Raw genomic sequence first — 27,089 nt, 5'->3', positions numbered from 1 at the left:
TTTAGGTATAGATTTATTACTGTATGTTACCTATATCCAGCTCAATTTAAAGTTATGCTAATTTTAAAAATGATTGATTTGATGTTTGCTTTACCCTTGCTAGCATGATTTTAGGGAGAATTTAAAGTTAGGATTCTTCACAATAAGCATGTGTCAGTTTGCAAAGTGGTTGTCTAAATTTTATAAATTTAACTTTAAACAGACATGGAGACACACTTTCTGCTCTGAGCATTGCTCCTGTGTAAGGGCAGGGTCAATTAAACCAGTGTATCTCCTTACCCCACTTTGCTTGATGCAATCAACCTATCATTCTATCCTACTTGAATCTGACAAAAGTATCAGAGTGAAAAAGTGTGATTGTTTGTCTCAGTCAACCCTCACCCTTACACCTGAAATAATTCTGTATCAAATAGGCACATGGCTTCCTTTCTTGGTGAATGACATTTTCTCATCCATCTGTGATCCCTCAGTATCAGGGTTCATAAGAAGTGTAATGCCTGAGGACTTTCTTGGAATGATGAATTTGGTCAAGTGTGTCTTCTCTAGCAGGCACCTGTGTTCAGTCTTTAGTAGTGAATAAAACAAGAAAGGAATTTTGATGCTAAATAGATTTCTGACTTTGGACAAATTACCTATCCTCACTGCATTTCAGTTTCCTCATCTTTAAAATAAGGGAATTATCCAAGATACTCTTTAAGGTTCTGTCCATTTCTTTTAGTCGTTTCTTCAAGATGAGATTTGACATGATAGATTGTAGTAGGTAGAAGGTTCCAATCTGGCCTCTGATACCTACTGGCTGTGTAACCCTGGGCAAGTCACTTAATTTCTCAGGACCTCAAGCCACAAACTATAAGACTATAAATTGCAGATAAGTCGTCTATCTGTCTCAGTGGAGGGAGTTTTCACAACAAAGAGAGTTCCCTACACTGATGAAATCACAGGCCCAGATGAAAAGCATTTCTGAAAAGCCGTTTCTTTCATGGTGTCAATAACATGTGTGAGTGAAAACAATAAAAATCCTAGCACAATTGAACAATTTAAAAGTCTACTGCAGAAGGTTAACTGCCTTTAAAATCAAATTACACTCTATTTTGCTAAACCTTTCAAAGGATTGGTCTAGTAGGTATTGAATTACTCTCTGCTCTCCCTCTCTTTAACTCTGACCTCGCATTAACCATAGATGGATTAGATAGATAGATGGTAGATAGACAGACAGACAGACAGATAGGTAGATAGGTAGATAGATAGATAGATAGATAGATAGATAGATAGATAGATAGATAGATAGATACAGATATAGATATGTGCAATGGAAATCAGGGGACATGGTAATTCAGATTTTTAAAAGTTAGTTAAATATAATTATGAAACTTCTCATAGTTTGGTGTCAAATATTTTTAAGTTGTAAAAGCTTCTACCAAACCAATGAGGTAGCATGGTGCAGTAGTGATTAGAACACTGGGCTTAAAGTCAGGAAAATCAGGGTCCAGATCATTCCTCAGATAGTTACTACCTGCATGACCCTAAGCAAATCACTTAACCTCTCTGGGCCTCAGATACCTCAACTGTAAAATGAGGAGGTTGGACTCAGTGTGGACCTGTATAGTCCCTTCGAGATCTAAATCTACATTTCTACAATCCTGTGAGATGGCTCAGTGAATAAAGTGCTAGACCTAGAGTCAAGAAAACCCAAATTCAAATCTGGCCTCAGAAAACTAATAGCTGTGTGACCCTGGGCGTCATCTTTGTCTACCTCAGTTTCCTCATCTGTAAAGTGAAGAAAAGAATAGCACCTCCCTCCCAGGGGTTTTATTTTGTGAATATCAAATGAGATAATATTTGTAAAGTGTTTTGCAAACCATAAAGTGTTCTACAAATGCCAACCAAAAAAAAGATGAAATTAAATCATAAAATGAAGCCCAAATTAATGGAAGATTTTTTAAAGCAGATTAAATATAAGAGAAAATTAATAATTAGTTTTTAAATAAGACTGCATCTATAAAGTATTGTATATCTATAAAGCATATGAAAGTAAGTTATTATGGCTATCATTGAGAGAAAATGTATTATTCTAAAAAAAGACTAACAACAATTAATTTTTAACATTTTCCTAACATTTTTCAGATTTTTACTTAAAAAAGAATTGAAGGAAAAATCCTAGTAGATCAAACATAAAGAAAGTAATGTTTCATTTTTTCATGTAAACAGGGTAGGAAGTATGGTGTGATGGCAGGAACTCTGAAGGGATCTGGAGTCAAAGGGCCCCTCTCTGCTCCTAAAGACCCAGAGGATGACCTGGGGCAAGTTAGTTCACCTCTCCAGCTTCATATAAAATTAGAGGGTGAAACTTGATGATCTCTAGGGTCCCTTCAAGCTCAAGATCTATGATGTATGAACTATTAACTAATCATCAGAGCTCTGGCAAAAGTTGACCAGGTAAACGGATTGCTTGTCCTTTTCCATATACAATAAGGATGTCACTTTGGCTTGTCCCTGTGGGGATTAGCCTTGGGAGATAAGCACTAGTGCTCTCCATTTTTCAGCTTCCTTAGTAAGTCTTTAAAAATCTGATTTCTGAGCTAATCAGAGCACTGAGTATGAACAGTGAATGAATAAGAAAAGGTCAATCTGATGTTCCAATACCCTATTAGCATTTCCTTTTTTGAACACCAATAATTAGGTATGCTTTAACACAGAATAAACAGTGGGATGAAAGCTCTCAGAATAACACTTGAAGCACAAAGGTTTTAAAAAGAAGATTAGGACCAACCATTTTCACTAACCATTTTTATAGAGACTTAAAATACAAAGTTTTCTACAGTCCTCAACAAATGCAAACATTCCCTTCTTCATTTTCTGTAAGGAGTTTATACCCAGTGAGAAAAAATGGGGGCAGGCAATATGTTATATTGTCATCCATCTGAACATATGGATGAACAGAATTGCAATCTGGACAGACTGAAATTGGAAAGGCTGATGGAGATATCTATATTCATTCATTTCTACTTGATTCATTTCATGTGAAAGTGGGTTGGGTTTTCCCCCCATATTTGGAGTGGTAGAGCATTTCCTAAAATACTGTCTTTTTAGTGCATTTGTGCAAACTTTGAAGCACATCTAGACTTCCTAAATAGGGGTAATTTAATTCAGTACAATCAAACAAGTATTTACTGAGTGCCTACCACGTGCCCAGCACTGTATTCTACAAGCAAAGTATAAGACACCTCCCCTATCCTCAAGGAGGTCTCTTTGCAGCCAAGTAAACTCGTGGCCTGTTGATCTTATTTGTCTCTTGCCCATCTGACAGCTTTCTTCTATAGACATTTATCTTTCAATCATTACAATAGATGCAATTTTAATTGCTGAGGAAGGAGAAGATGATTTGAGTTCATAAGGATTTCCTAGGTCAATTCCCTCCAATTTACTTGCATCTTCATTATAGTGTTCACTTAGGCATCTGATATTGCTTTTGCTTTTTTGTTTATTTGTTTTAAATGTATGGTCAGAATTCAAAGTTGGTATTAAGAGTTCATGGTAAGTGATTGTTTTTTTCTCTAAATTCTAATTACCAAGGACAAAAAAAATAATCCTAAGGAGGATGATTTTCAATGAAGCTGCAAGTAACTCAACCAAACAGTTTCAAAATACGTATTAGTTTTGATTTTCTATAGATTGTTCCTAGAAAGCATTTCAAAGCTCTTGCATTGATTTGGAGCACTCTAGGTCCCAACAGCTGACTAGATAGATTGCTCCTCTAAATTAGTATCCAGACAATGTTTTTCCTTACCCTGTAATTCCATGTCCTGATGAACCCAGTGTAAGGCCAAATGGTTGATTGTCCTCCTTTCCCTTCCTTCTTCTGTTGATTTTTCTTTTTCTTTCCCTTTTTAGTCCTTGAAAAAACAAACAATTGCATGCTTTTTTTGCATTTTCTTTCCCTAAATGCTTCATCTCCCTACCCCTCCTGCAGTGAACCTAATGTCCTCGATGACTCCCAGTGCCTGGCCGCTGAGGGCAGCCTCTCTAGGTACAGTGTCAATGCTACCTGTCTGTCAGTGTCTGTGCTGGGATACTACCTGTTCCCTGTCTCTCTGTCTCTTCTTCACCCCCTCCTTCCCTCTATTTCCATTCCTTTCCCCATGTTGTTCATGGATACTCCAGTCTGCAAGTCAAAGGTGTAGCAAACCTTCCTAGATTTTCAGCTATAGATGGCAAGTCTATTAAAAAAAAAAGTCCAGGAACAGTTCTGTAGAGTTTTATGGGCAATTCTTAAGTCAATCCAGTCTGATGTACCAGGTGTTAAATTTTTCCCTGCTAAATATTTTCCTTTCTACATTGACATTTGTTAATAATTTTCTAGGACCATCATCAATATGTATTCACTTATTTAAATACAGGTCTCCACAGTCAAGAAACACTTTATTAAAACATTGAGACACATTATTAGTGAATACCATAACTCATTTAAAAATACTGTAAGAATAATGTCAATTTTATGTACATATCAGCTCTCATTTTAAATTTATTTTATGGAATTTCTTTGGTATTTTCCTCTAGGAACCTTGTCCAAATAGCACTTATATAGGGAATTTGTAATTCAGAACTAATCCAACTCCTCTAACTGACAATTGTCCAGTAAAATCAGGAAGACAACTGCTCGTTGGCTGAATTAGAAAAATTACATGATGCCAACACAATATACAGTTACCATGTTTTACATCTAAAGATTGTAAAGAAGGGATGGACTGCACCTTTAACACTCAGATAAATGACATCAATGGTTCCTACCATTGTACTCTCATAGTCATACCTCTCAACTGATCCTCATTAGTTGGGGCAGGGCTTCCTGTCCATCACTAGTGTCTTTGTTCTATTTCAAGTGAATATCTGCCCTTTTATGTGTTGCCTTTATCAAGTGTTACGTGCCTGTGTCTTTTGTTTTATCAATAAAGATGAGGAGATGTTGAGAGGCTGTTCCTGTGAACTTTCCCTTTTTAGAATTTTGTCACATTTGGTTTTTTGGTGTTTTGTTCAGATTTCACTTTTTTTCATGTTGAATATGGGAAATTCATTCCATCATCAGATGTATTTTTTTTGTTAGACCAGATTCATGGCATTCATTTATGTTTGACAGCCCTAGGCTCAAAAGTTCAGTCTCTTACTATTTGTGGAATAGCTGTAGAGCTAAGGCTTGCTCCCATTGGCAGAAGCTCAAATGATGGTTATTTGGCATAACTGAAATAACAGAAAAGAAACAGGTCTCGAGATGGTTTTATATAATTGTGCACAATTTTCGAAGAAAGCAGATAGTCTATAGTGGGATTAAAAATAGGCAACTTGGCTTTTAAAGAATTCATATGTTTACACTTACATTTATGTTTGAACAAGATAACATTCCTGAAAAACTCTCTTGAAGTGTCCTTGAACAAAAGCCTTGGTGGATTCAAAGTGAATAACTGTCTAAACAGTTTTGCTGACCTAGAGGGAGTACAGTATATTACATCAGATTTCCTTTAGACCTACTACACGTCTGAAATCAATTTGTTTTGATCACATGCTGTGAAATTTGCTCTGGAATTATGTGGTCAAGAACTACCCTATGTCATTTAAAGTGAGAGAGGCAGGAATTAGGTCAGCAGTGAGCATTTTTCTAAAGGAGTTAAGTAACACAATGCAGTCTTCCCTGGCTCTACTGCTGATGAAAACATATCCAAGATTACACTCACGCAAAAATAATCTAGACAAGCCAACCAGTCAGAATATTTAGAACTGGACTAGTCTGGGTTATAGAGAGTTGAATGGTCTGACTATACCCATTCACACTTCTGTGTATATGCATGGTTTGAAGCTAATTACAGATTCAGCTCTTGAACTAGAAAACAGGAATGCTTTTTGTTTGCTGAAAGTAAACCAAGTTAGCACTGGAAGCAACATACCACCTGAACGTCACCATGTCACCAAGTTTTTAGCATTTTATAAGAGGTGGGTTTAGGTAGAAGAGCATGTTTCTGATTAAATGTTCTTAGTTCTTATTTTCTGCATGCCATCTCTTCAAGGGGCAAAATCTTCAATTCCCAAAGACACATGTCTTGTAAGCACTAATTAACTTGTGTCCAAAACCTAAAAGAAATTGAGCAACATTCCCAAAGAAAATCAGACTATAGAGCCTGCAAACTATTAAGCATCATGACTAATTAATTAACTCTCATAATTTCATTAACTTTCATGAAAATGGCTGTTTATAAGAAAATACTGAATATATGTACTATATTCATTAGGGACCAGTAGAACTAACTAGGTCCAGAGAAGAGACCAATGAAAACTTTACAGGCAGAGGAAATTTTTCTTCCAAGATGTTTTAATACAAAGAAAAACTAAGATGACATTTCTTTTATAAGTTATTTTAGGGCAGCTAGGTGGCACAGTTGATAGAGCACTGGGTCTGGAAAACTCATCTTCATGAGTGCAAATCTGGCCTCTGACACTTACTAGTTGTGTGATTCTGGGCAAGTCACGTTACCCTGCTTGCCTTAGTTCCTCATTTCTAAAATGAGCTGGAGAAGAAAATGGCAAACTACTCCAGTGTCTTTGCCAAGAAAATCCTAAAGTGGGGTCACAAACAGCCGGACCCAACTGAAGTGACTGAACAACAATAAAGTCATTTGGAAAATAAAATGTCAGAGATTTTGAAGGCTCTGTAGCCACTGATAAGCAACTTGATATTTTTTTAAAGAGAAGACTGCAAGTTTACCTAGTTGGGGGTTTTATGACATAATTATTTGTTCTTGTAATCTCTTAAGTAATGCGTGAAAAATTCCCTGCAGATAATTTTCTTTTTATCAGATCTCACAGATCTAGGACACTGCCCTCTGTCCGATGACCCGACCTGTATTCTACGACCAGTTCTGTTACTATTTGTGCTACTATTTGAACAAATCACTTAACTTTCAGAAACCTCAGTTTCCTCATTTACAAAACGTGGGAGTTGGGTTAGATAACTGATCTTTGAGTTCCCTCCACTTTCAATATGTTAGGATTCTAGTGTGCTATTAATACCTGTGGGAATAGATGTTTATTTGAACTTTATTGACTTTAAATTGTCTTTTATGCAAAGTAGGACATTATGAAAACTTGTCAATGAACATATTTTCCTCCTGAAAGGGTAATTTAAAATATAATAATTGGGGAGGAGAACATTTGTTCAAGTTTAATGAGATATCAAGGAAGGGCCAAGATAGAATAAAAATATTTCTATTTAGTGCATGGTATAGAGGATAGAGCACTGGGCTTGGAATCAGGAAGACTCATCTTCATGAGTTCAAATCAAGCCTTAAGCACACACTAGCTGTGTGACCCTGGACAAATCACTTAACCCTGTTTGCCTCAATTTCCTCATCTGTAAAATGAGCTGGAGAAGGAAATGGCAAACCCCTCCAGTAACTTTGCCAAGAAAACCCCTAATGAGGTCCCAAAGAGTTGGACACCACTGAAATCTTACGATCAGGCAACTTTTCAAAGTATCTGAAAGATATAAAGGGCAAAAGAATTTTCTTTTTCAATAGCTGACAATAAGTGCCTAAAAATCTCTTTTGAAATACATACCTATCTGTCTGGTAACTAACTTATTGTTATGTGAGAGGTAGTGTTCAGTGGAAAAGAGATAAGAAGTAAGATTTAGATTATAGTCCTGACTTTAGCTCCAGCTGTGTGACTTGGGGCAAATCAACAACAGCCTCTCTAATTTTCAGCTTCCATCATCTATAAAAGTGAATTCCCTGCCAACCAGAGTTGTTGTGAGTATCTAAAAAGATCATGTATGTAAAAGGACATTGAAAACTTTAGGCTGTTTTAAAAATATAAGGGGCCATGAAAGGAAATGACATCTAATTATTAGCAATAAGCAGGTTATCAGCTCTCCAGTGGCAAAATTCCATGATAATAGGTTGTTTAGGTTACAACATCTTGTACACTGTGGGTACTCAATAAATATTAAACAGGAAGCATTGTTTATGGGGAAGAATGGGATTCTGTTTCACCCCTTCTCTGTGAATACCCCAGGCCATTTTCTCTGGCACCATAGTTGTTACTGTGGTGGAAAGCTCACCTCAGACTTAACATTTCCTATGTAACAAGATGGGCAGCTAGGTGGTGCAGTGGCTAGGGCTCTGGACCTGGAGTCAAATCTGAGTTCAAATCTTCCTGAGTTCAAATCTGGCCTTGGACACTTACTAGTTGTATAACCCTGGGCAATTCACTTAACCCTATTTGCCTTAGTTTTCACACCTATAAAATGAGCTGGAGAAGGAAATGGCAAACCACTCTTGTATCTTTACCAAGAAAACCCCAAATGGGGGTCATGAAGGGTTGAACATGACTGAAAATGAATGAACAATGTACAAAGTGCTCTGGTCCATTTACAGAGTTTTCAGTGTGTACACAAGACTCAGCCTATAACTGTGAGACTAAAAAAAAAAATGAAAAGCGCCTGTTTTTTTTTTTTTTAATTTTTGTTTTTGTTTTTGGCATTGATCCCACCCAGTGGTTTGCTTAATTCTCTTTCTGCCAAGTGTGGTCTTTAAGTTAGGGGAAGCGGTTTGCAATGTGATCTCTGAACTAAATTTTGTACTGAATTGATGACCATCCTGAAGTCTGAAACAATTCTTTATGCATATTCTTGTCTAGCTTTTATTTTACGTAAAATTATCATGAGGGTGTCTGTTTTGCTAGAATAGTATCTTGCAGAATAGTGAATAATACAAACAGTGAATGATTCAGCTGGGAGAAAAAATTCATAACAAAATCCTTCTAAGATTGTCTTAGCTCTTTTTGCAATTAAGTGCTGGCCCTGTAATTTATTCTTTTTTTTTTCTTTTTCGGGAAACATGGAGTGAGATTTTTTTCGGTGGCCAGGGTGTTTGATTATCTGTCATCCAGCAATTTCTTCAACTGGATTTATGCTTCTATTGACTTCTATAAAATTTTAATTATGTGGTTTGCAATTGTGATGTTTGTTAGCACCTCAAAAATACAAGTGAACATTTTTCTCTATAAATGTAATTCTGAAGGTGTTGTAAGCTTTAAGTTAGAAAACTCTATGGGGCTTTAACTTTAGTACATACAAGTTAATATTTCTCCCTTTAAACATTAAGGCAGAAGAGATTAGGTATTGTTCTTTTCTATGATTCAAAACTTCAGATGACAAGTGTTCTGGGAAAGTTTGTTTTCAGGTTTAGGTTTTGTTTTGGTTTGCTTTTTGTCCACTAATGAGATTAATACTGACTGCTCTTCTTTGAAGCATCCTTGGTGTTAGGGACTGTGCAAATGTAGAGACTTTCTTGATTTATGATAGGGACAGTAGTGATGTACATTATAGACTTTTGTTGCAAGTATATGACTGAGCTACATTTCAGTTATGCAGATGGCCAGAACTCAGGTATTTTAACTTGAAAACTTAAAATTTAAAATGTAACATTTCTTCTTTGAAATAAGAAATAAATTTGGTTGTCGCAGTTCTTAGAGCCAAAAACATCAACAGAGTTCAATACATTTATTTTCTTTTACTTCTTAAAGATAAGTTGGTTTAGAAACATAAGACATAATATGGGCAGGAGCTTGATAGTTTGTATAGTCACCTTGATCTTCACTAGCTTGGCATTTCTGGTTCTATACATATTCCTAGGCAGGTATTGCAAATTCTACAAAGTTATTTCAGATTTCTTTAGTATCATGTGATAAATAGATATGCCTACATTTAAACCATTTTTTACTTTTGATGTGAGACTAATTTAAGCCCCTGAAGAAGAAACTTGTGGTATTAGATTCTATTCTGCACAAATGGTTTTATTCATTGTTAAATCTCTATTTATAGTCTGTCCAAACTGTATAAGTATACACGTCAGTCCCTTGGTAACAGAATATAACCATATTAGGATCACTTATTATCTTACTCAGCCAGGAGTGTGTTTCCAAGGACTTATCTAATATTTTCAACTCTGATAAATATATCATTTATACAAAATAAGTACTTGCTATGATCATAAACCTGATGTACTTCTTTAAGGCAAGTCTTGTGTTTATGATCCTTATTTTGGAATTCTGATCATGTCACTACCACTGTACAATGATATTTTTCACTCCTGGCATGAGATAGATTTTTTCTCTTATTTCACACATTTTTCTCACATTCCAGTATATGGCTTATTCCAATTATAATACTGGTGGCAATTCACATTTGTATAGCATTCTTTTTAATGGCATTTCAAGAATTCATCATCTCCTTAGTGTGAGTACCACCTCTCCCAATGTAGATCACAGTCCTTTCATACCTTCATCACCTGGTGACCTACCCACTCATGATAATAAGCCTCTCTGAACTTTGCTAGTCCTCAGACAAATTTTTTTCCAACAGTTGTTTATTTCAGTGACAGTTGCAACATTCCCCCAAATAAATGAACTTTGTTCTTCATTCGGAAACTTTGAGACTAGCCTCACTAGGGAATTACTGATCTATTTTAGATGAACTATGAGTAAGAGCAAGCAAGATGGTTGATATGGCCATAGGATGTTTTATTTGGAATATTAGAGCATGTTTAGGATTGATTTTGTTCACTATATGACAATGAGTCTTTTTTACATGACCCCAAATACTAGTTTGGCCATTTTGTAGTTTGGTCCTCCTTTGTTCTATTCTTCTCCCACCCCTCCACTTGGCCACTTCCTTAGAGAAAAGAAAAGTAAGTGGAAAAGCAATGTGAGATAGCAGATAAAGAGCCAGCCTCAAGCATGAATTAAAATTCTGCCTCTGACATATACTAGCTGTATCACCCTAGGCAAGTCACTTGTCCATGCTCCAGGGAATTCTCTAAAATTCTAAGCTGCAATGTATTAACTAACCTGCATTGGTCCTGGACGTTTTCTCACTGGTTCCTTATCAGTGAAATCACAGGTCTGAAAATAGCAACAGCGAAAGTTTTCTCTCTTTCCTGGACACTTCTACTTATGAATCAGTATAAAATACTTAACTGAACTATCATTAGGTGACAACTCTTTTTTAAGGCCACAATGAAAAAGATTAAATATTAGTTGAGTACTGATGACTTCATTCCCAGAATTAAGTTGCATTCCAAGGTTATAATACTTTCCCCTCTTATTAAAAGTACTATCTATGTACATGCAACTTAAGGAAAAACTGACATTTGTGCATCAGTCATCCACAAAGAAAGATCACTGCCAAGCCTTTTTTTATATAAAGGGTTCAATTTGATTCAACAAACATTTATTAAGCAATTACTGTGTGCACAGCAATGTGTTAGGTACAGAGAGAGATACTAAGTTTAAAGAGGACACTATCTTTACTTTCCCTCATGAATCATTGACTCAATCACACAAACATTCCATTGCCCCTGTAATTCTCTTTTATGTTTAAGAGTAATGCTATGAAAACAATCAGAATGTAAGATAAGTTAAATGAAGGGAAGAGAGAATATGAGTTGTCAATATTATAAATTGCATGTTAAATTTCACTGCATTTAGCGGGTCTTAAAGCTCTCTAATAATAAGTCAATTCAATCACTTGGACTGTATTTTATCAAAAAGTTTTAAAGGGTTTGAGTGTACCTACTTGTGACTATGTTTAATCACAAGTCTCAAAGAGACTTCAGGCTGCAAACATGGATTGAATGTAGACCCTGTTCATGTGTCATGCCCCTTCACCTAAATGGAACCTGTGTCTGTTGTGTTTGACATTTGTTCATTTTATTTTTATTTAAATTGAAATTTTAAAAAAAATTAGGCATTTATATCAGAGAGAGTCATTTCCTTTTTCTATCCCTCCCAAAATCTGGGATCACAAAATGCCATCTCATACTCTTTCTGTATATGGTATGCTTCATAACCGGGGGTGACATAAGCGGTAATTTTGATATGGGGTGCAACAGCATCGATAGCTAAAAACCAAGAATCTCAATTTTGGCCGTTTTGAAATACAGGGCTTTATGCCAAATGCCCTAATTCTTCAAACATTTGGAAATCCCTACCTAAGGATGCCTATCCCACCTAGCCTTCAAAGATAGTGCTGTCTTTGAAGTGACTGTGTCACGTTAGTGATTTGTGATCACACTGGCTAGGGTCATTTCTCTATACTTCTTTGTTTCTGTTCATACTGCTGATACTTAACAGGGTGGCAAGTATACAGAGTGAACCTGGCCAACAGAATCTCCTTATTCAGCAACCACTGGGCAGGAAGAGAGGCCTGAGGCAGGTGAGTACCTAAGGACATATATGGTCAAGTTCAAGATATAATCAATGTGTTTTCTCAAGTTTCCCTTGACTTGACACTATCTCCTCTCTTTTAGCTAAGACGACCTCTTCTGTCTCGTCAAAAGACTCAGACCGAACCTCGAAGCCGTCATGGACCTCGGCTCTCAACTACTCGCCGAAGCATACAACCTAAAACAAAGCCAACAGGTAAGGCAACATTCATTCACACAACAGTGTTGGTACATAATAATATGTACTAAGGGGAATGGGTGCCAAGATTTTATAAGATGATACAGAGTTTAGGGTTATCTTTTGCTTAGTGTAAGGAGATGGGAGGAAGAGGCTCCGGGCGTATCAGCACCATTATTTTCCAGGAGTTTGGGGACTCCGTACACAAACCATCTTCCTCCCACCTCCTGACAATAATATACTATTTGGTTAAGAGAGTTTATTTTTAAAAGGCTGATACCTTTTCAATCACATGAGCAAGCAAATATTTACTAAACACCTACTATGTGCCAGGCATTGTGCTAAGCACTGGAGATACAAAGAAAAAAGTGACAGTTCCTGCCCTCAAGGAGCTTACGTTCTAAGGAGGGAGACTACATGTGCCAATGTAAGTATTTACAGAATGTATACAAAATGGATCCAGGGTAGTTTTGAGAGGGAGGACCCAAGCAGCTAGGGGGATCAAAACCGCATCCCTGTAGAACGTGGCACTGGAGCTGAAGTAGTAAAGGAAACCAGGAATTCCAAGAGGCAGCACTGAGGAGGGAGAGAATTCCAGGCGTTGAGGTTAGCCAGTGCAAAGACACAGAGACAGGAGATCCAATTGTTAAAATAGTAAGTGCTTAGGACTGTTCTAGGGGGAGGATACAAAGATTAACATAAGGCAGACCCTTTTCTAGGGCAGGTCCATTGTGCAAACACACACACAAAATACCAAAAGGCATAAATGCTTGAGGTATTAGGTGCCATATGTGTCCATCTGCCACACTAAAGACCAAATAATTAGATTATGAATTAGTCAAGTTTATACAATTGTTGTAAAGGATGATTACCTTAATACCTATACATTAATGGCCTTACTTTATGAAAATATTGACTAGAACAATTTTTGATATATTGAAGAGGCATGAAGTCAAAGCATTTACTTGTACTAACAGAAAGTAGCGATGCCAGTAAAGGCGGGAGAACTTAGTTCAGACAAATGAGAGCCAAAGATATCAATTGTGTTTTTCTATTCATTCCCCATTTTCTGCCTGCACGGAAACAGATCAAAAACGATCAGTGACCTTCACAGAAACTCAGCCAGAGACAGCACCTTCCCCAGCAGACACCCTTCCTGCCACCACCCAGCAACAGTGTTGCAGCAAGAGCAGTCCTGGTCAATCTGGTAAATCAGAAGGAGTGGAGAAACCAGTCCTCACATCTTCCCCTGCCATGATAGTTGCTGATCTCCATGGCCAGAGTCCCTGCCAGGTAATGGCTCTCATGATGAGTTGAGATTGACTTCCCTCGTGTGTAGTTCTTTAGGTATCATTTGAACATGCATTGGTTTCCTGAATTACTTTATAATCAAGTCTGAGCTAACTAATTCCATGGAGAGAACAGTACTAGTAAAGCTAAAATCACTGGTTAATCCACATGAGAAACACTTTGGGTACAGGTTTTGAAAGAGGACATTTTGTATGCAACTCAAAGATGTTCTTTTGAGGCAGCAAGGAGGCATGGTGGATAGATGGGGGCCCAGAGTCAAAAGAACCAAGTTTGGATTCTACCTCAATTGTTTACCAGCTCTACTGCACATTTGTATCCACATTTGTAAAATGAGGATAATTATAGTACTTTGTTGGTTTTTTTATTTAATCATTTTCAGTTGTGTCCAACTCTTCATGACCTCATCCGGGGTTTTCTTGGCAAAGATAGTAGAGTGATTTGCATTTCCTTATCTAGATCATTTACAGATGAGAAAACCAAGGCAAACAGGGTTAAGTGGTTTGCCCAGGGTCACACAGCCAGTAAGTGTCTGAGGCTGGATTTTAACTCAGCTCTTCCTGACTCCAAGCATGGCACTCTATCCACTGTGCCACCTTGCTGCCCTAATAATAATAGTACTTGTTTCATAGGTTGTTGGGAACCTCAAATAAGATAACGTATGTAAAGCACTTTGCAAAATTTAGAGTGCCATAAATGTTATTCTTTTTGAGGTAATGGGTAGAAATATTTGATATTAGATGTTTCTGAGAAAATGATTCCCATAGTACAGGAGAGTTTGGATGAAGAGCAGCAGAGCCACACAGGGATAGAATTTGACAAAACTTTATTACTACTCAGAAGGGGAGGAGGGGAACAGATGTCACCAGGGAACGGTCTTCACGTGAAGCCCCCATTGCCTGTAACCATGAAATGGTTTTTATACTCCAAGCCTGGAGCCCCTCAGGGCTCAGATTTTTAGATCTTTAGACAAAGAGCCAGCATGGCACCAATAGGAGACTACCCTATTATCTACAGAAGTATAGTTGAGGTGTGTGAAGTAAGAGTATTTCCTAAACCGCCTAATAAGGAATGAAGAATGAGGTGTAAGGATAAAGGGAGCTTAACTCTAGCTGTGCCATCCAGTAAGATCAAGGGGACAGGAAGGAGAAGATAATGACCGGTCTCTGGGTTTATTAGCTTTGGTATGCATATATCTTGGGGCGATGGGGCCCAGCTAAACTAGTTTTCACCAGTCCACAACTGCCTTTGTTGAAATGGATGGTTCAAACATCAATGTGTATGTGTGTGTGTATACACACACACACACACACACAAATATATATACATATATATACTCAAAAATATTTGCCAGAAAATATTTTGTCAAGAAAACATTTAATATATATGTTGCCTTTAAATAAAAGGTCCCTTTATAATTTCTACCTTATACTTAAAATAAGCAATTCCAGTCTATTCCATTCAACAAACGTTTATTAAGTGCCTAGTGTGTGTAAAGTACCATACTAGGTATTGAGGATATATATAAAGACTAAAATGAAACAGTGCAAGGAGCTTGCATTCTACTGGACAATAGTATACAGCTAAACAGAAACACATGTTAAATAAAGTAATTTCAAGAGAGAGGGAAAAAGCAAAGGGATGCTTTTATGAAAGCATTGCATAAAAGGGTTTGATAATGCTAGATATCATTATTATATTCTCTTCTGTCATATTCTAAGGAAGCTAGAGAGGTATCTGTGGTGGAATAATTATTTCTGAAACTCTTCTGTGACACATGGGATCATAATCTTAGAGTGGGAAGGTCATCCGGTCCACTTCTCTCATTTTTTAGATGAGGAAACTGAGATGCAAAAAGGCTAACTGATTGGCCCAGTTTTATACGTAGTAAATGGCAGAGCTAGTATTTGGGCCCATGTCCTCTGACCCCAAATCCCAGTAATCTCTCTATTATACCGAGCTGCCTCTGATTTCAAAATACAGAATTTTAGCACTAGAAGGATCTTAGAAAGAATATTTTCTCTGCTTTATGAAGGCCTCAAACTTGTTGGTTATATTGATTCTAGAGTAAGGCCCATCCAGCTGAAGAGAAAGAAAAGGAAAAGGAAGATGATGCCGAAGTAGCACAAGGAGCTACAGCACACAGCCCCTCATCTACTCAGCTTTCAGACACTGACGACTTTGCAGGTCTTGAGACCACAAGCTTGCTACAGCCTGATGACACTATTCTTCATATCAGTGAGGAAAATGGGATGGAGAATCCTCTACTAACAAGCCAGTTCAGTTTTACTCATATTGAACTGGGGGAGACAGATATTGACCTAGATGAGTCTCATGTTTAATTTTATATTTACTAGGGGTTGAGGGTCTAGAAGGAGAATGAATCACCTTGCTGAAGTATTTAAATTTTCTCTAGGTAAGACTGTGGTGGCAAATTGTCGATTAAAAATTTAGCCAATTAAAAGCACCTTATATCCATAGAAGACACAAATCTAAACAGTTTGCTGCCAATTAGCAGAATATTGCAAAAAGAAAAAACCCATAAAATTGATGATTACACTTATTTGGTTTTGTGAAGACCATAAATGGCAGAGAAGAATGGGAAAATGAGCCATTTCAATGCATATTATTTATGATTCATCAAGCCTTGATCTGTTACAAATGTATTGTAAAGATTATCTAAGAAAATGAACAAATTTATTAATATATTATAAAAAAGAAATGAACCCTTTGATGTTGGCCACATTAACATTTCACCTGAATTTTTGTTTTTATAGTTTCAAAATAAATAATATGACTCATCAGTGACTGGCAAATTATATTTAAAGTGAAATAAAATATTAGTACCATAAAGGCATACAGAGAAAAACAAGTCCACTTATGATTTTTCTTAGTCAAAAGTAAGGTCATTGAGGAAAAAGGCAATTTTTTAGAGCTTTCAAAAATGTTTACTTTGGGTTGTTCCTTTTATTGAACTTTGTAAATCAAGATGCTAATGTTGTAAGGGCCTTCCATCCATTTTGAAATATAGCTAATTGGTTATATAGTATTACCAGTAGGGAGAGGTACAATTCTTTACAAAGCTAAAAGTTGTTCAAAAAGACAAAGAATACAATTATATGAAAGCCAAATGTGAAAATAGCAGCTAAAAAGGGATGAGATTGCTTATTGTAGCAATTATTTTACCAGTGCATGGCCATGCAGGCAACTGGAAATATGTGTTTATTCTCAGATGTAGTATCTATTGCCTATCCTCAAAGACCTACTCTCCTATAGCTACTGTTATTACTGTACTGAGATTATAAGAAACAGCATAACAGCCATTCCTTTATGATAGTAGTGTTCCCAGGTGCCCCTCAAGGCACATCCATTCATGATATGAGATAAATCCCTATAAATGAGGAAATTTCTCCATCTATTAGGCCCACTCATAAGTTGTCCTTGTTCTGATCACCCCTATTAGTGTGGCTTTCACATGGATCTTTAGTGTTCAAAGAAATATGAAAGACAGGGATTATGACAATCAGATCCCTAGCAAGTCAATCTCATTATAAGATCATAGGATAATGAATCTCACAATTCAAAACTGAATTTAACTGTTTACATTAGAAAATAACATATCTATAAGGCAAATCACAAGCTCATGCTTCTATGATTCTTTGACTAATCATACCGAAACTAACGTGGTATATAACTGCAAACTCTAATCCTGAAGTTGAAGTTAAACACAGACTTTAATTATATTACAATGAATTTTAAATTATTCTGTATGTCCATACTTTCTATTGGTCATAAACTGTATCTACATATACAGAGGAGGCCTATTAAACCTAAATCTAATACAGAAAAAGTATTCTTCTATTTTAGGTACTTATTGAATAGGCCTAAATTATATTTTGAATGACGTCAAAAATGTAATTGGAAGTCATTCATAGCCCTGTTCAAGAACACAGTGCAATGAATAGGTATCTATCACTAATAATGATGAGACAAATACCCACCTAAACCTAGATTAGGTAGAATTTCAAAAACTAGAGAGGCCAAATGTACTCTTGTTCATTTTGCAGTATTCTGATATAGCTTGCACTTACTGCCAACTAACCCTCAAATGCAGTTATGTATCTATTATAATGATTTTGTGAATTTCTCTAAGTAAGCTGGTATATTTCTGCTATTTAGAAAATATGCTGCTGCTCAATTAGTGTTAGGGGCCTTATGTCTATGTAATTTCCAAGTGTCTGGGTTGTGTGAGTGTCTTAATTTATGTGCATGTTGCAGTCCAGTTTATTGATACGATTAGACATAATCAAACATAATTGTACAAGAAAGCAAAAAAGGTGGGGGGAGTAGGGTGGAGGTGAGTTGTTAAAGAATGATGTTACTTTCAACAGGTGTCTTTAAGTACAAGTTTCATAGTTATCAAGGCACAGAGCTATTTTTAATGGTGACATCATTCCTGTCTACTTATTCTCCAATCCCTTCTCTACTATTCTACTGTTGAAGTCTTTTAGAAACTTCTTCAGTGTTTTAAGTATCACTATATTAAGTAAAAAAAAAAAAAGGAGCCCCTATCCTGAGAAATATGGCCTTATTTAGAGGAAGTTTTGTCCTACTGGGACTAAATCTCTGCTGCTGTGTGTATCCATGTTTTTTTTTTTTCCAAATACTGTTAATTATGTTGAATGTCTATGTGTGTGGGTATTTATATGTATGTACATAAACTGTCACAGTTGTATTTTCAGGAATATTATTGTCTTGGAGTTTAAAAGTATGGGGTAGGGGAAGAAGAATGGAGAAAATTATTAAGAATTTTTACTATTTGCTTAATGTTCAAAACATTTGAAAACAGATGCTTTTATTGAATGGAAGTCTAAATGTTGTTTATCTGGAAAGAGTAAATAGCCTGTTCCTAAGTATGGGGATCATTTGTTAAAACATTCATGTATATAAATATTTATTGATTTATATTGGGGAAACAAGAGTCCACCATCATGAAAAAATCTTCAAATTCAACAAATTGCTTTTTAAAATAACATTAAAATGTCAAAGTTTAATTTAATTTTTTAGAGAACTTGAACATATCTATTCCATAATGACAGATGATGATTCAGATCAATTAGATTTAATTTAGCCAGTTCAAATACCTGGGATAGATTGTTGAACATTTTTTATAAGAATCTCGTACTTGCAAATTGTGAAACATTTGTCTCTAGTGTATCATGTACCCCAGTGGTGTCAAACTCCAATAAAAGCAGGGGCCACTATAGTGTACCTAAGGATCCCAATGGGCTTATTGATTTTTTAGTTTGCAAATGTTATATTATCTATGTTTTATTGTATTTTTATTTATTTTGTTAAATACTTCCCAATTACATTTTATTATGGGTCAGGACACACTTGGGAGTATTGTGGGCCACATGTGGCCCATAGGCTGCATGTTTGTAACCTATGATGTACCTCATAATCTGTTGACTTAATATATTATACTCTATTTTATAAATGAGGGAAACTGAGTCACAGAAAAGGTTCTAGTAATGCATGTAGAGTTATGCTGATAATATATACTTTATCAAAAGTTATCAAAATATAACAGGGAAAAGATCCTGTGGGGCATTAGTGTCAGGTTAAACCAGGGTGAATCTTGGTAGAAAGAGCAATGAATTTAGAGGCAGATCCCAATTCAAACCCTTTGATGATGTCATCTTTGGGCTTCCATCTTTTCACTGTAAAATGGCAAGAGGAGTGCAAATTAAATGATCTCTAAGGTCCCTTCCAGTTCTAAATCCTATTATCCACAGTTCCCAGTTTTAAGCCTTTAGCAGTTATTATAGCCATAACAACATGGCCCTTGCTTTGGAAAAGGAGCTCGCCTTCTAGTCAATAAGAGGTATTCTTCTGCTCTGTTTTCTGGCTCAGAAGGCAGCAAAGATAAAAGCAAGGGGCTGGGAGGAAGGGTCAAAAAAGAATACAATTTTAGCTCAATGCACAGATTAAATGCTTATCTCAAGTTATCTGAGTAACAGAAACAAGAGGCCCCTGAATCTGCTGCCTGGCTCAGTGACTCATGCTGAAGTCTACATGATTTACCTTTTATAATTCCATACTTATGATGAACAGTATTTCATCAGTTTCATCCTCCTCATTTGCCTCAGCTTCTAGTATCAGCAAATAGACTCACATGGTGATGTTTCAGAAAGCTTTGATTTTTCACTCAGGGGAATAAGAGCAAGTTGAAGGTAGAGCGTACTTGAGTGGGTTTGAAAACAATGTATGTGTATTAAAGAATAGAAAACCCATCGGATTACTGCACAGTTTGTCCCAGAGTATTTTTTTATAGTCATTACAACATAGGATGAACATTTTCCCACTAGCCATCTCAAAGGTTTATGTTAGAGGTAATAACATAAGATTGAAATAATCTATTTTCCCCAAGATGAATAACTGTGAAGACTGTATATTGAATGACCAAAGAGCATGGAAATGAAGAAATATCATGACAAATACCATATGAAAAAATATTTGAAAAACGTTTATGAAAGATATTAGAATTCATTGTTTGAAAATGCACATAGAATAAAGTAATTATAAAAGCACTTGAAATTATTGTCTTAGTGTGCCTCACTTCCTTACTTCTGGATATAGAGACCAATTCTGACTCATTCTGGAACAGGATTTAACCTTTTCCATGCCAAGGACTCCTCAGAGCAATGTTTTTTAAATGCATGAATTACAAAAGAAACCATTCATATTAAAATACATTTACCAAAATCTTTTTCAAAAATAAGTTCACAGACCCCAAGTTAAGCACCCCTCCTAGAAAATCTCCATTCTCAGTGCATTTTGTTTTATGGACATATATGACCTCATCAGTGTATTACCTTGGTGCCTTGAATTCTACAAATACTTACTAAATATATATTTTGAAGAATACACTAGAAAAAGACACAGATAAGCATTTATTAAGTTCAAGCTATGTTCCAGACACTGTGCTAAGTGCTTTATAAGTATATTTAATTTGATCCTCACAACAACCCTGGGAGGGAAAGTGCTATTATTATCCCCATTTTACAGTTGAGGAAATGAAGAGGTAAAAGGTTGAGGGGTGGTGGACACCCCAAAATATTGACGCACCAGGTCCTGCCGAAAGAATTCGACTCAAGCCTTCTCAGCCAAGGGAAAAGACAAAATTTATTAGGGATTCACCACAATGGGCTGTCTTAAGAAATCCCCCCCTTTGTGACGCCTGTTTCCACAAGTGGGCCAGATTCAACCTACAGAATTAGATTGAACCTGAGCACCTTCATGGAGGCAAGATGGAGATTATATACACAAAGAATGTAGGAGGGATTGAGGGGTGGTCTGGGGTGACTAGAGGAGGGATTTAGGGAGGGTCTTGAGGGGAAGTCCAAGGAGGGCAAGGTGAGGTAATGGGATTAAGGGTGGGAAGTAGCTGAACAACAAAGGGTGAGGCTAGGTAGAGATTTGGGCCTATGATGATATGAGGCCTGTGGCCTTAGGGGAAGGCCAGATCCAGTTGGAAGATTCAAGGACAGTTCAAGGGGGCTCCCAGAGACTGTATTCCAGATTCAAGGGGGTTCCCAGAGACTGTGCCCTCATCAGAAACTGAGGCAAACAGGTTAAGCGACTTGGCCAGAGTCACACTGCTAGCAAGTGTCTGAGGCCACATTTGAACTCAGGTCTTCCTCAACCAAGACCAGCACTCAGTGCACTGAAAATACAAAGATGAAAAAACTGAGAATGGACTGAGAAAAACAAACCCTACTTTGCTACTAAAAGAACCTCTTTGGTGAGGTGGAAAGGACACTGAATTTGGAATAAAGTCCTGGCTCTGTTGTTTACTTTGTGACCTCGGGCAATGTACATCATCTTGCTGGACCTCAATTTCCTAATGTGTGAAATAAAAGATTGGACTAGGTGACCGCTAAGGTCTCTTCCAATTCTAAATCTATGACCCTAAGTTACCTCATCTCGGGGCTAGTTTCCCCATCTGTAAAACAAAGGCATTTGGCCTAGAAAGCCTCTTAATATTATCTACTCTGAAATTCATGTCTATGCCTATACCCATTCACTATGCGGCTTCTTGAAGAATGCAATAATAATTATAATACTGATAAGGATAATAATAGCATTTACAAAGTGCTTACTGTGTGCCAGGCACTGCACTAAGTGCCTTACAATTGTTATCTCATTTGGTCCTCACAACCCTGGGAGGTGAGTGCTATTATCCCTGTTTTACAGATGAGGAAACTGAGGCAAACAAAGGTTAAGTGACTCGCCCAGGATCACACAGCTGATGAGGGTCTGAGGCCAGAGGAATATGCCAAATAGTGCGAGTTTGTTGTGTATTCTGACAAATTGTAACCTGCAATGGACTATACTCTCAAGATAGAGGGGTCCATCACTAAATCACTACCAGGTGATGAATGGTATACTTAGAGAAATCAACTAAAATAAAATACTTGAAATAATTAACTTTAGCAAAGTTGCAGGATAGAAAATAAACCCACACAAATCATTGGCATTTCTATATATTACCCAAAAAAAAAAAAAAAACCAGTAGAAAGAGATAGAAAGAGAAATTCCATTTACAATAAATGCAGACAGTATAAAATACTTGGGAGTCTAACTGAAGTGACAGAGATTATATGAATACAATTTCCCTAATGAATACTGATGCAAAAATAAATTTAAATGAAATACTTGCAAGAAGACTAAAACAATGTATCACAAACATCAGGTGAGATTTATACCAGGAATGTAGGGCTGGTTAAATATTAGGAAAACTATAAGCATAATTTAAATAAATAAGTTTCCTGATAAAGGCCTCATTTTTCAAATATATAGGGAACTGAACCAAATTTATAAAAATAAGCCATTCCCCAATTGATAAATGGTTAAAGGATATGAAGAGACAGAAGGTGAGATCAAAGCTATCAAGAGTCACATGAAAAAGCACCCTAAATCACCACTGATTAGAGAAATGCAGGATAAAACAACTCTGAGGTACCACCTCTTACCTCTCAGATTGATTAACTTGACAGAAAAGGAAAAGAGCAGATGCTGGAGGGGGTGGGGGTAAATAGGAAGACTAATGCCCTGTTGGTGGAGTTGTGAACTAGTCTAACCATTCTGGAGAATAATTCGGAACTATGTTCAAAGGGATATCAAACTGTACATACCCTTTGACTCAACAATACCTCTAGTAGGTCCATACCTCAAAGAGACAGAAGAAAAAGCCAAAGATCCTATATATACAAAAATATTTCTAGCAGTTCTTTTTGCTATGGCAAAGGACCGGAATTTGAGAGGATGAGCATCAACTGGGGAATGGCTAAATAAGTTACGGTGTATGACTGTGATGGAATACTACTGTACTATAGCAAACGATGAGCAGGGCAGTTTTAGAAAAACCTGAACTTAATATGAACTGATGCAAACTGAAATGAGCAGAACCAGAGAACTTTGTACAGAGTAACAGCAATATTGTAAAGAGGACCCACTGTGAAAGACTTTGCTACTCTAATCAAGACAATGACTCAAATTAATTCCCAAGGACCTGGGATGAAAAATTATATCCACCTCCAGAGAAACAGAACTGATGAACTCTGCATAAAGAATGAAGTGTACTTTTTTCATTTCTTTATTTTTCTTGCTTTTTTATTTTTTGCCACATGGCTAATAAGGAAATGTTTTACTTGACTTTATATGTATAATTGATTGCTTGCCTTCTCAGTGTGGGTGGGAGGGAGAGCTGGAGGAAGGGAGTGAACTTGGAACTCAAAAAAATTTTTAAATGAATATTAAAAATAAATTTAAATTTTTTAAGTTTCTAAGCTCCTTGAAGGCAGGGACTGCCTTTCTTTTTTATATTCGCATTCCCAGCACTTAGCATAGTGTCTGGTGCAGAACAGGCACTTCATAAATGTTTAGTGATCAAATGATTAGTTTGCTGCAATCAGTTTATTATAGCATGGCAGGGAATCAAACTGAAAAAAAAGATCGGAACCATATTGTTAAGAGTTTTAAATGCCAAACAAAGAAGCTTGTATTTTATCTCACAGGTAATAAGGAACCATGGAAGCTTCTCTGTGTATCAGTGATACAGTCAGATCTGAGTTTTAGGAATATCAATAAGGCAATTATATAAAAATTAGAGAAGGAAGAGAAACTAGCAGCAGAGAAATCAATTAAGAGGTCGCTACATAAGTCTAGGTGAGAGGTGATCAGGGCCTGTACTACATTAGACACCACCTGTGGTGGTGATGAGGGCACAGTCTCTGGGAACCCCTTGAACCCTTGAACTCTCCTTGAATCTTCCCACTTGATCTGGCCTTGGCCTGAGATTATAACCATTAGGCCCAAATGTCTACCTTGTCTAGCCCTCTATTGTCCAGCTGTTCCCACCCTTAATCCTGATCAAAATATCTATATCCCTTTTACCCCAGCCCTCCATTGTCTGTATGTCCCATGTAGCCTTCAGCTATTTTCCACCCTGGAGTCTGACCTCATCCCAGTCCCTTCAACCTCCTCCTTAGACTCCTCCTCAAGTCCCTCCCTAGACCCCTCCTCTGGTCACCCCAGAGCACCCACAATCATTGTGTATATAATCTCCATCTTGCCTCCATGAAGGTGGTCAGATCCAATCTAGCTCAGATTGATCTGGCCCACTTTCATTACAGGCGTCACAAGGGGTGGGATCTCTTGGGGCAGGCCTATTTGGCTAACTCTTAATAAACTTTGTCTTTTCCCTTGGCTGAGAAAGCCTGAGTTGAATTCTTTCGGCAGGACCCGGTGTGTCGGTACTTTGGGGTGTCGAGCACCCCTCAACCCCAAACCCTCTTCAGTGGTGGCTATGTGAATGAAAAAAAGTGTTGGATTCAAGAAAGGTTATAAAAGTGCTATCAACAAGACTGACTTAATGGAGGAGGTGGGTAAGAAAGGAGCAGAAGGTGACTGACCATGGAACCATCCACAGAAATAATAATGTTAGGAGGAAGGGCATGTTTAGAAGTAAAAAAGAATGCATTTTGTTTTGGATATGTTGAGTTTTAGAAGACATGAGACATCCAAGTAGAGATATATGGTAGGTAGTTAGTGATTTGGGATTGGAACTGAGGAGATGAGACCAAAAGGAGAGAGAAAGAGAGAGATACAGAGACAGAGACAGAGACTGACAGAGACAAAGAGAGAGAGATGGGCCAGGGCAAGAATGTGAATGAATGATGATCCTGAAAAGGAGACTAAGAAGAATTAGTTAGGGAGGGAGAACAAGGAAAGAGCAAAGTGATAGCCCAATGAGGAAACTATATAGGCGAGGTGGTGGTTAACAAGGTCAAATGCTTCGGAGTTCAAGGATGAAGACTGAGAAATACCTATTGAATTGGGTGACTAAGAAGTAGTTGGTGATGTTAGTATCGGTCGTGAGGTTGTTACATTGCAAGGGATGAAAAGCGAGTGGGATATGAAGAAATGGAGAAAATAGGTGGGGACAGATTTTTCTAGGACTTTGGTTGTAAAATGAAAAGAAATAAAGGATCATAAATTTAGGGCTGGAAGGGACCTCTTCATTTTACAGATAAAGACACTGAAGAACAGAGAGGTTAAGTGATTTGCCCAGGATGACATTGCTAGTAAATATCTGAGCTAATTAATTTGAATTCAATTCTTCTCTGGGAATCCATCCGCTAGCTGCCAGTAGTTTAAGGAAACATTAGAGTCAACAAGTTTTTTTGTTTGTTTTTAGAGATTGGGAAAAGGGAGCAGACAAAAGCAGCCAGTAAGGAAATATTAAAAATTAAGGAGAGATGGTATTTTTAAGGGGGCAAGCTGTTGGAGAAGACACAGTAGGATCAAGGATACAAGTCAGAGGCTGTTTTTGACAAAGAAGAAGGCCATCTTTTTTTTTTTTTTTTTGACACTGGCCAAGGATAGAATGGGGAATGATGCAGGATTTGTGGTATAATCATGGCAAGAAGAAAAAGCTTATGATGGATAGCCTTAATTTTTTTTTAAGTATTTGATGAGTTCCTTTGTTGAGGATGAGGGGAAAACAAATGGCTTGAGGAGAAAAGGAGTTTGGAACAAATGAAAGAGCTGTGAAGAGTAAAAGGACTGGTTTTCAGCAGTGAGATCCTAGTTGAGACTAGCTAATTTCTCCAACTGCATTCCACAGCAAGAGAGTAAAAGAAAAAAAAAGATCTTGGGAGGGATCCAGGGCTAGAATATAAAAAAAAGAATGAACAATGGGAATAGGGAATTCAAATATAGAGATCTTCATAAAGCTAAACTGGTTCGGTATGGGGTCAAGAAGAAAGTATGAATTAAGACCAAAGTAGAGGTGATAAGCCAAGGGAGCAATGGAGGAACTGGAAGTCGCAGGGAAAGTTTTGAACCGTGAGGCACAAGGGACAAATCTTTTTTTTGCTTGGATCTTTTACATCATTTGACTCGGTCTGATGGTATCCTATTTTTCAAACAGTTGGAACGTTGAAGACCGGTAGTTCAGCAAAAATCAGAAGAGTACATCAGAAGATTTTCAGAGTTCTGATTCAAACGTAGAAGTAAGAACATTTGTGGGTGATGAGTCTGAAAGTGAACACTCTAGTGCATGGTTAATGTAGATTCAAAGTAGAGATCATGGCAGAATTGAGAAGCAAGGGTGCTTAGGAGCGCCCACGTTAATGCCGAAGTCTCCAGGTAAAAAGGGAAGGTTTGGGGTAGAGCGGAAGATCTTGAAGCAGTTCATGAATGCAAGTTCTTGAAAAAAAATAATAAAGACAACAACCAGTTAACTGCCATCAGGAAAAAGTGCCAAGTTTCGATGAACTTTTTAATGGTTGTGGCAGGTCTGGAATTGGCATCCAGGAGCAAGAAACATCTGACATGACCGAGGGTCGGTCGACCAACACTTATTAACCACCCACGGCGGGCTCGCCCCATGCCCAGTGCTGGGGTGACAAAAGAGAAAACACGGTCCCCGCAGTCACGACCCCCGAGAGGCGCCCGTGGGCCTCTTCTCAGAATTGTGTTTAACAGCATCAAAGAAAACCGGTAGGATGACAATAAACCTAAAACCACAGGGAGCTAAACGAAAGTACCTAAAAATAAATAAACCTAAAACCCCGTATAGGTGAGTAGTCGCAGCATTCCCAGCCCAGCACACGCAACCGCGCTTCTCCCGCGCCTCTCATTCCGCTTCCGCTCAGGGAGGCGGGGGCAGGACTTCCTGTGCGCGAAGGGAGGCATTTTCCGGCGGCACCGGAAGACCCGATCAGGAAGGGGAGGGAGAGGGCCGGAAGGAGGTCGTTGCGTTC

General features: G+C 37.4%; 1 protein-coding gene across 1 annotated transcript in view; it reads left to right on the top strand.

Moving 5' to 3' along the window:
* UNC80 (unc-80 homolog, NALCN channel complex subunit) overlaps window positions 1–16,461 on the top strand; it is a 227,958-nt gene extending 211,497 nt beyond the window's left edge. Inside the window, exons 61-65 of the mRNA XM_036755726.1 lie at window positions 3,971–4,027; window positions 12,178–12,259; window positions 12,354–12,465; window positions 13,535–13,740; window positions 15,822–16,461. Coding sequence (XP_036611621.1) covers window positions 3,971–4,027; window positions 12,178–12,259; window positions 12,354–12,465; window positions 13,535–13,740; window positions 15,822–16,097 — 733 coding nt within the window. The 3' untranslated portion in view covers window positions 16,098–16,461. The remainder of the gene's footprint in view (window positions 1–3,970; window positions 4,028–12,177; window positions 12,260–12,353; window positions 12,466–13,534; window positions 13,741–15,821) is intronic.
* Window positions 16,462–27,089: the final 10,628 nt, after the last annotated feature.

Source organism: Trichosurus vulpecula, chromosome 4, assembly GCF_011100635.1.
Source record: "Trichosurus vulpecula isolate mTriVul1 chromosome 4, mTriVul1.pri, whole genome shotgun sequence".
Taxonomy (NCBI): domain Eukaryota; kingdom Metazoa; phylum Chordata; class Mammalia; order Diprotodontia; family Phalangeridae; genus Trichosurus; species Trichosurus vulpecula.
The sequence above is the reverse complement of the archived record's forward strand: the minus strand, read 5'-3'. Positions and strand labels throughout refer to the sequence as shown.